The sequence below is a fragment of the Carassius carassius genome, chromosome 1, assembly GCF_963082965.1.
Source record: "Carassius carassius chromosome 1, fCarCar2.1, whole genome shotgun sequence".
NCBI classification, from domain to species: domain Eukaryota; kingdom Metazoa; phylum Chordata; class Actinopteri; order Cypriniformes; family Cyprinidae; genus Carassius; species Carassius carassius.
The window spans coordinates 29,885,815-29,900,411 of record NC_081755.1 but is presented as its reverse complement, the minus strand read 5'-3'; the positions used below and the strand labels follow the sequence as shown (position 1 = coordinate 29,900,411).

At 36.4% G+C, this 14,597-nt stretch overlaps 1 protein-coding gene across 2 annotated transcripts in view; it reads left to right on the top strand.

The window, feature by feature from the left end:
- LOC132144702 (RNA binding protein fox-1 homolog 1) overlaps positions 1–14,597 on the top strand; it is a 294,728-nt gene that overhangs the window by 108,948 nt on the left and 171,183 nt on the right. For both annotated transcript variants that reach the window (XM_059555271.1, XM_059555290.1), the window contains exon 2: positions 13,474–13,515. In XM_059555271.1, coding sequence (XP_059411254.1) covers positions 13,474–13,515 — 42 coding nt within the window. The remainder of the gene's footprint in view (positions 1–13,473; positions 13,516–14,597) is intronic.

The following is a 14,597-nucleotide window of genomic DNA, read 5'->3' as shown; positions in this document are numbered from 1 at the left end:
AATAATACGTGAACAGCATGTATGTACATTATTGTGTTTTTGAGAAAAAAAAATTGATTTAAATTTTCTAAGACACTTTTTGTTGGTAAGAGTCATATGCGAGTAGGCGTCAACTATCATGAATATCATTGTGATTTACACCTGAGAAGACAAAGGCCCGCATAATGAGCTGCATAATGAGCCTTTCAGTCAGCTGTGTGTCACTGAGAGGGAGGAGTTACAAGAAAGAATGTGAGAACAAAATAAATCTAAATAATTTTAAGTTTGTAGTTTATTTAGAATATATTTAATTATCCCACAACATAATTTAATATCCACTTGTGAGTGCAGTTAAACAGTTTATTAGGAACAGTCAAAGCTGATTGATTTGAAATTGAAAGAACAGCATTGTTTGTTACATTTGTTACATTTACATTTATTTGTTACATTTATATTATTTACATCAAGCTTTTGAATGGTATAGTGTATATTGTTATTGAAACTTCATAATGTTTCACTTGATTATACATTTAGTCAGGAATTATAGTTTCGAAAAAGTCTAACTAGTAAAATGTTTACACGTTATGTGAAAACTAGTACAAGTATATAAATAAATAAAAAGAGACTTACTCATGTTTATAATCTCTGCTGAATAAAGCGGATCATTCTTTTTTTTCCGGAGGAAATCCAAATCTCAAAACCTGAGGTAATCCACATCAAATCTTTTTGGGGTGAATTATGTCTTATTCCTCTCATTGCGAAGCAAAGAGTAAAATAAAAAAAAAACTTGAACAGTCTCGCTGTTTTGTTTTCTATATGGGCGTATTCAAGCCACACGCGCTTCAGTGAAACAGTTTTTGTTTTCATTCCTTGAACCGGTTTAGAGCCCTGCCCCATCTATCCCCTATATCAAGCGGTGATAGGAGAAACAATTATGTAGAAAATAAAAATAAAATCATTCAGAAACAAAAGACGACATTTTCCCTCAAAGAATCCAGCAACTGCATGTGCAATTTGTTGGATTGGTATTAACCTCAGCATACCAGCCAGGCAGTTTAACAGTTGTATACATAAGGAACATTGCTCAATTGACGAGAGGGATCATTTGAGGTCCCAGAAGTCTGTTTCTCTACTAACATGTGGGTGTGTGTTTTGGGGGAAGGGTAGCATCGAGCAAATTGGCCTCTGTTTTGGCATTTTGTTCAAACGGAGCCTAGAAGAAGAGTTGAGGTAATTGTGGTGGATCAGCAAGAACAAAGCAGGATCCATCAGCGAGTGTGATCTCTTTTGAGGCGGTGTCAGGAAAGGCTATGTGAACCTGCAGCACGGGCTGATGAAGGTTTATAGATTAATGAGCGCTGAATGCTGCTTTTTTTTTTTACCCTGCCTGGTTTATTGACAGCATCATTTTGCTTTTAAGCCCCAAACTCAATATTGCAAGAGAGAATCCTTGCTCCTCTGCAATTTTGGATCAACAATGAAGACGCACTATTTTTATCTTAGTGTTTGATGTTACTTTATTAATAACATTTGTGTGGTAATTGTTTTTATGATTCATAATTGAATCTGTAATCTTCTAATTAAGTTTTATCTCCATTTCTACATTCTGTTTCCTTTAATGGTCCAGAATAATGGAGGGTAGTTTTGTAGTGATTTCCCTTCTTTTTATTCTTTTGGAATAAATTACAACAGAAAATATCTATATATTTAATATTACATTTTGGATTTCTATTATATATGTATTCATTCATTTTAGATGTATGAAATCCCATGTAATTCATGTAGCAGTGTTATTTTAGTAAAGTATGACACTATGCTATTTTGAATCAGTTTGAATCCAGATTTAATTAATTTTCTATGTAGTTTTTTTATGTTTTATTTCAGGCTTAGTTTAGTTATTTTAGTGCATCAGGTTTTTTATATTTTATTTTATTGATCTATAGCAGGTTAATGTGTTCGGCATTTATTATAAAAAAGTTAAAATAACTAAAATATATGATGTATTTATTTATTTATTTGACCAGTTTCTACTCTATCATATATTTATATACTGTATATGAGAATGTAGGAATGATTTTAAATATATGTTGTAAAGGGTTATCTCACAAAATGTCTGTTGATGCATGTCTTCATGCGTACCTTATTGTTTTTCACTTAAAAACATTTATGTAGGCAAAAAATTTGTCACTGAAAAACCTATATTGTTGCCCACTAATCTGAATCTTTGGATTGCATTTTCCCTTGAATGACTGTGGAGGTTATGACCTTGTATTAGGCTACTTTAGTCACATTCTTCCAGTGCAGAGGAACTGCAGGCACCTATAGGTGTGTCTTCTCTCAACAGCTGCAGACCCTAGACTTCTCTCTGATGTCCTCAAAAGTGCTGTCTCTACCATGCACCTAGAGGTATGAGGGCCCTGCCTGTCCAGATATTCTAATATTGATGAAGAGTCTTAAAAGGCTTAGATCTGGCTGCATCTTCCCTTCCACTCTCTCTGATAAGCTTAGTGTTGTGAAAGTGCAGGATTCAGTAGAGTTACTGCAGCATTGGGAATTTGTGCTGGCTCAGCTCTCACTTCCTTCACCCACCCTCCTTTCTCATTATTCCTCAGAGCAGCGCATAAATTAGCAGTACCTATAGCTCTCTCTCAGCCAAACATTTTAGAAATGTATTCATTGATGCTTAGAGGGACTGAGATGGCTTTTCTAATACAGATGCCGTTAGCATTTTATTAGCATTACCTTTGATCTAACATCAATAGATTTAATTGAAATAAAGTGCTGTATTTTAACTGTGTAGAGAACTGCAGGCATCAGTTTTGGGCTTATCTTTATTTTAACATCAGTGGATCGCTATATGTTATTTTGGACATTTTATCCCCTGGAGGATGTCATGATTCCATGACTCAAGTGCATCAGCATTTATACTGTACTTTATACTGTAACACCTCCAATGAAGTCTATATGTGTAATGCAGGGTTATTACCATACTATTTTTTTATAAAAAATAAAATAAAAATAAAAATTATAAAACTAAAATGAAAACTGCAAATATGAAAATAACTTCTGATTTAAAATACTTATAAAAGCTATAATTAGAGATGGGAATTGAGAAGAATTTAACTATTCCGATTCCATTATCGGTATTGCTTATCAATCCGATTCCTTATCGATTCTCTTATCGATTCTCATTTGGTGAGGGAATAAGTACAAATTAGTTTTTTTTGTATTAACTCGCTTTAATATCTGATCAGAAGACACAGAACAGAGCACATATACACAAATTATGGGTAGCAACCTCAGAACAAATCTAAAAATATGTGAGCTACTTCTCAAAGTAAGGTCTGTGATCAGATTGCTCTTTTCAACCCCATACCAAGCAGGAATCAGATGATTTGTTAAACTGTCTCTGTTTGGGGCATTGTATTTTTTTCCGTTGAAAGTCTTTATCATCTCCCTACAGAAAATATATGATAGGACTAGGAATTAATAAAACAGAACTATACTGACATAAAAACATGCAAATGTTTGTCATGCATTTGTTATTTTCATTTGAAAAGACATGATGCTGGACAAAATACAGCAAATACAGAAAATTAACCTACCAAAATGCAGAGGCCTCTACTGTGGCAAACGGGTGTAATTCCTTTACCACAAACTTAGAGACATTCGTTTATCCTCGCCTCGGTCATTTTATTCTTCCCTGCCTCTGTAAACGGAGTAGCTAGAGGTGCACGAGAGATACTTGCTGCAGCCTCCGAGCCAGCAAGACTCTGTCCGTTATCATCATCATCTAAATTTGATGGACAATGAAAATGGAGATTATTCATATAGTAAAAATTTACACAATGAAATGGCGCTCACAAGTTGTCTGGAGACAAGTTACCTTTGGCATTAATAACAGATGGCGTCCCGTTAGCTCCGCTGCTGCTTGACTCACTTGTTGTGTCGCTAAGTAGTAGTGTATCAAACATGCGACAGTCCTGCAAATGAATTGCATGTTGTGCGGCCAAATAATTCTGCATATTGACAAAATGGAACTTTTACCAGCAGTTGCAAGTGACCGTATTGTCGTCTTTTCACGTGAAATATATCAAAATTTTAGAGCACTTCTGTCTCAATGCCATGTTCGCTGCGTTTTTAACCACAACAATGCAGCGCGTGTGTGGCATCATGACATATTTGCAACGAGCGGAACCAATAAGCGGAATTGTTAAGAAGGCAAGCAAACTGTTCCAAGAAATTGATTCACTGGGCACCAGTTCTGAAGGAGAACCTGTTCTCGGTTCCCATCCCTAGCTATAATAGTATCTCAATGAAAGTAAAGTAACACTGGTGTAATTCTTTATAAAATTATTTTTAATGCCTGATAGCAAATCTGATAATTAATTTATGGAATTTAACGTATTATAAATAATGTTAACCGCAGTACAAACATATATACAGTGGTGGCCAAAATGATTAGAACATTAGTATTTTTTTCCATCTAAAATAATTGTCTGCTGTTGCTTCTGATTGCTTTTCGATGGAAAAGCTGTCAGCTAATAGCTAATAGCATAACGAAATAAATTTGGCAAACAATCCAGTGTGTCTGCCCTTCTGCTTCAGAAAGCGTCAAATGATTTCACAAAGCATTTTCACAGAGGTGAGCAATGTAGCCATTCACAGACATGTTTGTTGATTTCTAAAATGCAATGGCCAATAAAAAGGTGTTTAGGTTGGAATTCAGGCACTTGTCCAGTGCTGAGTTTGATCATTCTCGTAACTTCTTTCTAACAAAGGTATTAAAAAAAGTTTCATCGTGTGGTCACGTTCGTTGTTTTTTTTTTTGGAACTTTGTGAAATTGTGCAAATCATGCTCACTTACTTGCTTTTCTCTTTAACTTTTTTTTTTTTTTTTTGTGAACATATAGATCATTTTATAACAAATAGTTGTAACACTTTATAATATGGTTCGATTAGTTCATGTTAATTATTAGTTAATTATTTGAAATTGCAACCTAAATAAAGTATTTTGAGCGTTCATTTCAAAATATTAATGGTTCTTTATGAATGGTCTTTTGAATCATTAGGCATGTTCGACGTGAAGCAGATCATCCCCATCAGACCGATCTGTGTGTGACATCAAAGTACCGCAAGAGCTTTAGAGAGCAGACACTCTGTATGCTTTTGAATCGCTCTCGCAGTAATTTGATGCAGGGGTGTAGTTTGTTTGTTGGGGAGGGGGAAATAAATTTTGTCTAACTTGTAGAAATTATATTAGATAATCTGTTTAATATAGATTTATATTACAACTGTGGCATGTCATAGCTTTTGGTTCTAAATGTGCAGGCGGTTGTTTTTTCATAACAAGTTATATTAATTAATTAAAAAAAGTCATGATTAGGCTGGTAATGATTAATAGGCTAGTCTTTTTTATAACAAATGCTACAGTTAAGAACTATGGTACATGGCCTTCAGATATTCCAAAAGATGGCATAGATTAAATCATTAAGAGCCTGATGAACTGTTAAGGAGTAAGAAATAAACAATATCATTATAGTTAGATTAACTTCCCATGGCATGTTGAATTAGAACAAGCTGTCAAACTATAGCCTATAATTGCCTAAATAATCTGATACATATATTATACTGATATATATATTAATCTAGATTAAAATGGCTCATTTGAATTCTGCCGAAGGCATTCAGAATATGTGTGTTACCCAAATAAAACTGACAAGCAGTAAGTCTTTGAGAAGGGGTTTATCAAGATAGGTGGTGCATTAGAAAAGGGGCTCATCTCCTGTTTCCAAAATGCATCACAAAGTGCTTGAAAAAGCTGTAAACTAATTCCACATTGCACAAGGTGCAAACAACCTTACGCCTGTTTCACACATAATCCTTCTGCAGTGTGTATGCGTTGCATAATTTTTTACGCACCCATGTTAACGGTTTCCAGTTGCGTTCCAGGAGCGTTGCGTCTGAGTATGCAAACGTGTCCTGTGTGAAAGCACATCGAGTCCGTGCCTCACCACATACGTAACGCACACAGACTGCATACGCACTGCAGACGGAGTATGTGTGAAACAGGCGTGAGCAGGGCCGTAGCTGGGGTCAGCGGGGACCCGGGGAAGGTTGTACCAGTGGGCCCTGTTTGAAATTGTTTAATTTGTATGTTCGTTTATTTTTATTTATTTGTGCTATTTACACAATGTTTTTTTCAAGTTTGTAGGTGTCAAGGTACAGAAACCAAATAATTAAATGTAAAATAGCACTGGATAGTCTTCAATGTAAAAATGAAATATACAATCAAACCTACATTTATTTAGACACCTTCAACATTTCTCACATTATTACAGTTGTGCTATATATATATATATATATATATATATATATATATATATCAAAAATTATATCTGGTGTCTGAATAATTTTTGGTTTGACTGTTAAAACTACAAAGTAATTCAATCAAGAGCAGTGAGTGATTTTCATTTTCATTTTCTTGGATTAACATTACAGCAGCCAGTAGCTAAATTAGGTGCGGTCACTTTAAGAGACGATGAACGCATCCAATATAATACACATCCCATTTTTTTCCCTCAACTGTTTACTTTCACTTAAGAAATAACTGACAGTTTTTTCGAGCATAATTTCCAAGGTGGATATTTTGACATATTTTGTATGTATTTGTTGGCACAAGAGCAAAAATAAGCAAATTTGATGTTCAAGTGTTTTGAGACGCCTTTCTCTGCGTGAGCCCTGAACACCAGAACACCGCGAGAACTGAATTGGGCTCTTTCACATCTTTTTGTTTGTTCAAACTGCGATTTGTATTTGTTCGTTCAGGTGCAGGAGGAACTTCGAGGAGAACTTCGCAGAAGAGAGCTCGGTTCAGTGTCGCTGTCCGTGATACGCGGCTCTCGATCTCTCTCGTGCTCACCGAAGACAGCGCGCGAGTAACCAGCTATTCTGTTCAGCTTTTCCGCGTCTTGTGTTAATGTTTAAATTGACAAACGGTAAGGCTTAAAAACACGTGAAAAAGATATGTTTTCGTGAAGATGCGCAGCAGTGGCCCGTCAACTGTCCTGAGCATCTTTTTAGACTGGCCTCAGCCAGTCGGTTATATAAAATATCAAGGTGAAAATCATCAGACCCAGCTCCCAATCCAACTTTGAGAATAGATAAACGGCGATATTTTTTTTATCGCCCGATAAGAGTCTCACGTTAACGCCGATAACGGCCCACCACTAATATATATATATATATATATACTGTATATATATATATACATCCTATGTAAATCCTATGTAAACACGTAATTGTTAACTATGATGTTACTTTATTGCAGTTATATTATCAACCAACGTTGCATGGACGATAGCACAAAAGACAATTTCACAAAAATAAATATATAAGCAAACAAACAAATAAATTACCTTAAACCTTATGAGGAGCATGACCCGGTACTCTACTAAAACAGTTCACACTTCAACCCCGCCACTATTCAAACCAAAACTACGCCCTTGCTTTGATGTCATACACCGATCGGTCTATGCAGTGCTGCTTCAAATCCAATGTGCCTATGGCCAGTGGTTCAACCAATTTATTCAAAATGTGTATTAAGAAAAAAAATCCCACTGTGGGTTGCTCGAAGAACAACAGTTCTTCTTTGTCTTTATATTTTCATTGGCAAAATTGAGCAAAGTGTTGTATATGTAAGTCACTTTGAGTAAAAGCATCTGCTAAATGCATAAATAAATATAGATGTGAAATGGATGTGAATTCAATTTTTATTATAATGTATTCAGAGACAAACTTAGATATATTATGTATATACAGTGCTCTTTTTAATAATTTTCGTAATATTTATTAGATCAAATATTACATTATGTGTGTAGGAATGTGTACCACCTGTGCCAACAGACCTGTTTTAATTCCATCACTGAGGCTCTGGTGAATTTTCACTGATTTATCAGAGAATTGATTTTCAATCGTAGCACAATGTAGACCTCCTTTGTTTAGTCTCTGGCTTTCTTCTGCTCTGTCTTGCGCTCTTCCCCCTCTATCCATCGGTCCGGCTGAGCGCAGTCTTCTGTGTCAGCTTAATAAAGTCATTCTGCTCGGCCGTGTTCTGCCGCTTGTACTCAGCAGAGTGCTACTTATTGACATTTTTTCATTCTCCTTTTTTTTCACTGCATGTGTAAGTCCTATAGAGCTCATTGAGGGACTGAGTTAGGCCTGCTCTCTCTCACTCCCTCTTTCTTTACCTCTCCATCCTGCAATTCTGTGCCACAACAGTTCAGTATTACCCTCCATCTCTGTCTGTCTCTCTCAAGTACTCTACGTAAGTCAGCGAGAGGGCTAGAGAGAGAGTGTGTATTCTGGGTGAAAAGGAGGGAAGCAAACCATTAGAGGTAAAGTATAAGCAAGCCCTTCGAGAGTCCTTTTGTCCTTTCATACGGAGGAGGGCTGTTTGTGCTACTATTGTTGGTTTTCCCCTTGATTTCATCTGGAAACTATCATTACCGAACAAGGGCCTCTTCGTAGCGGTTTGAGGCCGTCTCCACACAGTATGCCGTGGCTTTTGTGGAATCGTATTTGCCTAAGAAGTTTTGAAAAGGAAACTTGAAACAATTTACACCCTGTGAGCCATGAGACTCCATTCAACACATGGGACTTAGTGCATGTAATGATTATTAATGTCAATTTAACCCGTCAAATTTGTTAATGAAGTATAAAGTATAAAACATTCTTTAAATAATACAGTACATACATATTTGTAAATATATTTGGATTTAGTCACATCCCCTTACCATTATGCGTATGTACTATATTCTTACATTCCTTTTTGTTTAACCTCTTAATTTCCATGTATCAGTCCACACAGAAGATGTAAATAACATTATTTGAAAAATGTACATTCAAAAATGTATCTTCATTCTATTCAAAACATTTTGTAATAGTTGCATATGAGTCCCTCAGCTGTCCTCAATGCAAATACTAATAATTTAAAATACCATAACTGGCGTTAAATAATCAGCATATCATGCCATTAATTGCATCAAAATTAATTACTTTAAATTTTTTAACTGATTGACAGCCGTAATGATAATATAATGACATAATAACATAAAAACACAAACCATGAATGTCAGCAGTTGTCAGTCCTTGTTAAAAATAACAGAGAATTAAAAAAAAAGTTTGAATTTCAGATTTCAGCATATAAGCACATTTTCAGCACATTTTCATATATAAAAATGTATGCCAGCGGTCTGAATCCAGAAGCATGCTGTGTGACGCAGAGCTATTGAGAAGCTTCTCCTAACGACCTGCTAGGGGCTGCTGGCTGAAAGGAAAGTGCTACTAACAAGTGTTAAATAATACAATTCCTACCCTACAAGAAAACTTAGTGGTGCTCTATTTATTTTACTTTTTATCAGGGAAACAACATTTATTTGTATAATGCGTTCATTGCCTTTTTTTTTACTGTGCAATCAAAAAATTGCTGATGTCATTCCTGCATTTTTAATTTATTTCATGACTAATTGAAAACTTTGCACATGATATAAACTTTCCCTTTAAAAGGCGTAACATTTTACTGTCGAGAGTGGTTTGCCAAAAAGCAATGAGTAACCGTCAGCGGAAGTGTTACTACTAATTTGATACGCAGATATTTTGAGGTGACAAGGTTAATGCATCCATTTTTTCTCATATCATATCAAATCAATGCAATTTCCCTGGCCTTTATTCCCTCTATCTGTGGGTCATAATCCTCTTTAGGGTCTTTCTGCAATGATGTCCAGTTACTAAATGATGAAAATCTTATTCAGCTTCACTCAGTGGCCTGGCTAATGGGAAATGAGCACACTTTGAAAAACAGCTAAGTGTTTTAGGCTGAGAGGAAAGTGGAACTGTTAATATCATTACATTTGAAGAGAGCGTTTGTAACACAGATTCTATTTCTTAAAGGAAGATTGGCCAGTGCATTATGGATGTATTGACGGCAGGCACAAGGGGAAGATTAGTGGTATATCCAGGAACCCTCTCAGCGTAACCAGACCCTAATCTCTTAATTGTGTAGTTCTCTTTCAAACACTCAACAAGCATTAACAAAATTAGAAATGTTTTTCTTCACCCCTCCTCTTTTAAGGGGTTGAGTATGATTGATTAGTGTTTGAGAAACTCTGTGCATCGAGGCATGTAGAAATACTCTGCTCAATTGAATTCAACTTGATTCTTTATAGCGGTGGTTCTCAACTGGTGGGTTGTAACCCAAAAACCTGTCACAGATTTCTTCTGATTGTATTCGTTTGCATTGTTTTAACTGTATAATCTTTGTATAGCAAAGTTAAGAGGAAATACTTCTGCAATTTTCTGTTATTGACATCAAAGGCTGCACATCTAGTCAAACTCTATGATGTTTGGATGAAAACACATCTTTCTGTTCTGTGAAGCTAGTAGATGCTTGCACGAACAGGTTGACATCCTCTCATCATCAAAATCCATAAACAAATCCAATTAAAGGAATACATTTAATCTAGTTGCTTGATAAACATAGTTTGTGCAAAATTATTGACTTTAGAGAGCATGAAGCCATCAAAATTCAAGAGGATTTCTGTTTTAAAATTCAGTTCAGCTGAATGTTGTTTATTAACATATTTCAATACATTCACACATACACATAATTTAAAGGGGTCATTGGATACCAGTGATTCTTTAGTGTCTATAAATCTATAGCATACTTTGGTTAAAATTTCTCAATGGTAGTGTAAAACATGGGTCTGTTTTCAGCAAGCCGTTTTAGTCCATGTTCCTTTAAATGCTAATGAGCTCTGCTCACCCCGCCCCTCTCTTCCGTGGGGTGACGAGCCATTCTAATGAGATTGTTTACTTTAGCCATGGAATTTAAATGCAAAAACAAAAGTAATCCACTGCATCTTCAGCAGCTCAGATGCCGGTGTTCTGACGATTTGTCCTACCCTTTCAGATTTTCCTACCTCCCACTAAAACAGTGGATAGAACAATTCGACAACGAAAAATGTTACTGTAAAGTTATGGTTTATTAACGTCTACATCTACCACAACTCTAAACCTACCCTTGCAGTACTGCAAATACAGTAATTATGTGTTATATTCGCAGTTGTATCTAGAAGGGATACAGCTACAGGAAACCAACAATAAAAATAATTTTCTAGCAATTAGATTGCATTTGTATTAAAGTCTACACCTACCCCAACCCTTAACCTACCCTTACAGTAATGCAGATAGATTAAATATCATTGTTTAGCATGATAAAAAGGATGCGATATTGATGTGCACATGCGCAGTAAACCCGGGTAGGAAAATCTGTCGGGTAGGATCAAATGTCAGGACACCGGGAGTAAAAGACGAAGAGACTCTAACTAAGGTAAAACACGTGTGTCAATCGACAGTCGTGGGAGAGCCTGGGTCTGTGTGACATCAGTGTGAGAATAGCTTTGTTTGAGGAAGGGTAAATGATTTAACGAGATAAAAAAATAATAATAATAATAAAAAAACTCTGGGTGGATCAGTATCAGTATAGGGTGATTATGTGCACACACTGCCAACACACATTTCAGTTCAAACAACTTGTAAGTTGCATGAAAGTGCATGCCGCATCCAATGACCCCTTTAAACATTGATGTTACAGTGAAAAAACTCTGTCAACTATTGCAGATTTAAAACAAAATTGCAGATTTATTACAACCTTTACAAAAAGTTGTTTTAAATCAAAATAATACCCAAAGGGATACCCAAAAATGAAATTTGTCATCATTTACTCACCCTAAAGTGGTATACGTTTCTTTCTTCTGTCAAAAACAAGGAGAAAAACAAGTTAGTAACCAAACACTGGACAGTAGCCATTGACTTCCATGGTATTTTGTTCATACTATGTAATAATAATAATAATGGGGTACTCAAAGTGCTTTACATGAAAGGGGGGAATCTCCTCAACCACCACCAGTGTGCAGCATCCACCTGGATGATGCAACGGCAGCCATACTCTGCCAGAACGCCGGACGAATGCCTTATTGGTGGAGAGGAGACAGCATGATGAAGCCAATCAGTGTATGGGGATGATTAGGAGGCCATTAGGATCAGAGGCCAATGGGAAAATTTGGCCAGGATGCCGGGGTTACACCACTACTCTTTTTTGAAGGTTTTTTCATGACCACAGAGAGTCAGGAGGGCGACTGCAAGGTGAGCACCCCTTAACACACTAGGCCCTTTTCACACTGAACATTGGGCCCAGGAAATTGCCGTAAAATTTCCGGATTGCCTTCCATGTGAATGCAAACACATCCCGGGGTTAATTCCAGGATCGTTCCCAGGTTTGGGGACCTAGTAACATTGCTGGGTTCAGTCCCGGAACGAGGTCTGTGTGAACAAAAGCCAGAACCAATGGCGTAAAGGATGTGTCGTAGTGATGGCGCACGTTATCGTGCGACTCTTTTACCGGGTGTTTTGAAGGCAGATCAATGCTCACGATTAAAAAATCTGTGCAAATGAAGCAGAGATCAGTTTGCTCCTTACTATATAGATTGTTCGCCAGCTTAAGTGAAAGATAACTTACCTAGCGTTTTTGACTCAACGTTACACGTCACATCCTGATGTCACGTATCATTACGGGACCTTTATGGGTTGTGTGTGAATGCACGCACAGATTCTGGGAAATCACTGGCAGTGTGAGTGAACCAAAATCTAACGATCCAGGAACAATTGCCAAGACACATTACCCGTGTATTATCCGGAATCTCAGTGTGAAAGGGGCTTTGGTTTTCTAAGGAGGTCTCCCATCCAGGTACTGACCAGGCTCAACCCTGCTCAACCCTGTAGCTTCAGTGGGCAACCAGTCTTGGGCTACAGGGTGATATGGCTGCTAGCTATACATGTAAGTCAGTGGCTACTGTAAACAGTGTTTCTTATTATTATTTTTTTTTTCCAATATATGAAAGAAACTTATACAGGTTTGGAACAACTTGAGGGTGAGTGGATGATGACAGAATGTTTGTTTTTGGGTGAACTATACCTTTAAATTCAAATAGGTTTTTGTGTACGACCAGCCTAAATGATCATATGTACATAAATTCACTGAGAATTTGATTTCAAGTGATTTCAGTATGGATATATTTGTTTAGTTTGGTACAATCCTGGTGATGTATTGGGTTGCCACTTGAATGCAAATCTAGAATATGTGTCCTGAAGCAAAACCCGTTGAGAACCACTTGCTCTATACCATTTCCATTATTTGAGAAAAAAAGAGAGAAAAAAGATTATGTATACCATTTCTAGCATGGGAACGATGTCTTGCCTGTCTTATTCCCTGCTCTCACCACCTTTTGCATGGTTCCATGTTGCAAACCTCAGTTTTGACAGATCTCATTTTCTCTCCCCTCAGCCCGCTCTCGATGATTGACTTGTAATTACTGAAGGGAGGTGCTGTATTTGGTGTGTAATGTGTTACTCTAATTTGTATGTCTCTGTTGACAGATTCCAGGACAACCAATGAGTTGTGATACGGACCAGCTCAGGGTAAGTGATGCTTCGGTGCTGCTTTGTGTGTGTCTGTGTTTTTGTGTGTTTTTTGTGTCACTGTTGTGCTTCTGGATGTTGTTGGTATTGACCTTTTAATTAATCAATCTTTGGCGATCATAAAACTGCGATTCATTCATGTAAAGACAAATTATTTCATCACAATGACTTTAGAATGAATTTTACAGAATTGAATCATTCATGTTCATTTCAGCGTCTCCAGCTGAGAAGATGATGATATTAAATCAATAGACAAAAAAAAAACTTCAATTTTACTCTCATACAGAAACCTGTTATTCCCTCATACTCTGCTGTGTCCATATTAAAAATACAACAAAGCTTACCTTGCCTTCTCATTAAACTTTAATAGTGGCTCTCAAACCCTTCTGCTCACCCACTGGCCTGAAAAGCCAGGGTAGCAAAGGTGTCAGCTTCACTCCTGATGAAGACCCTCCCAAATATCTTCATCTTCATCTTCAAAAACACCACATCTGTGTGTAGGGATGACCATGTGTCCTGCCGGCTCTGCCTTGGGCTCACAGAGCACACAGTGTGTATGTGCAGGCCTGCAGGATCATGGGAGGGATGTGTACACCATGCAGGAGCCGAGGTGCTGCAGTCCCCTCTCAGTGCTGTAATTTATCATGGTTTGTTGAAGGGTTTTAAGTCTGATAGGGCTGATATGATTAATGCACAGACCTTCCTATTCATACACACACATCACTCTCATTTTCCTAGCAACTACTTTCTTTATTAGTTTTTTTAATGATACATATATTTTTTCATTTCTTTTAAAATTAGAGCAGTAAATATTGACTAAACCAGTAATGAGTATACAGTATGTATTGTTTAATATGCATTGGCCTCTGCAAATTAAACAGAATAATAATGATAATAACAATAATAATAATAATTTGGCTCTTGGAAATATTAATGAAAATATTGAAAAACTATTATATATTTTAAAAATATATTATAATATACTGTATATTTAAATTTTTAAACAATTCTTTAATTATTTATTTAAAATGACGATGATATTATTATTATTATTATTATTATGTCGATTTGGCTATGTTGAA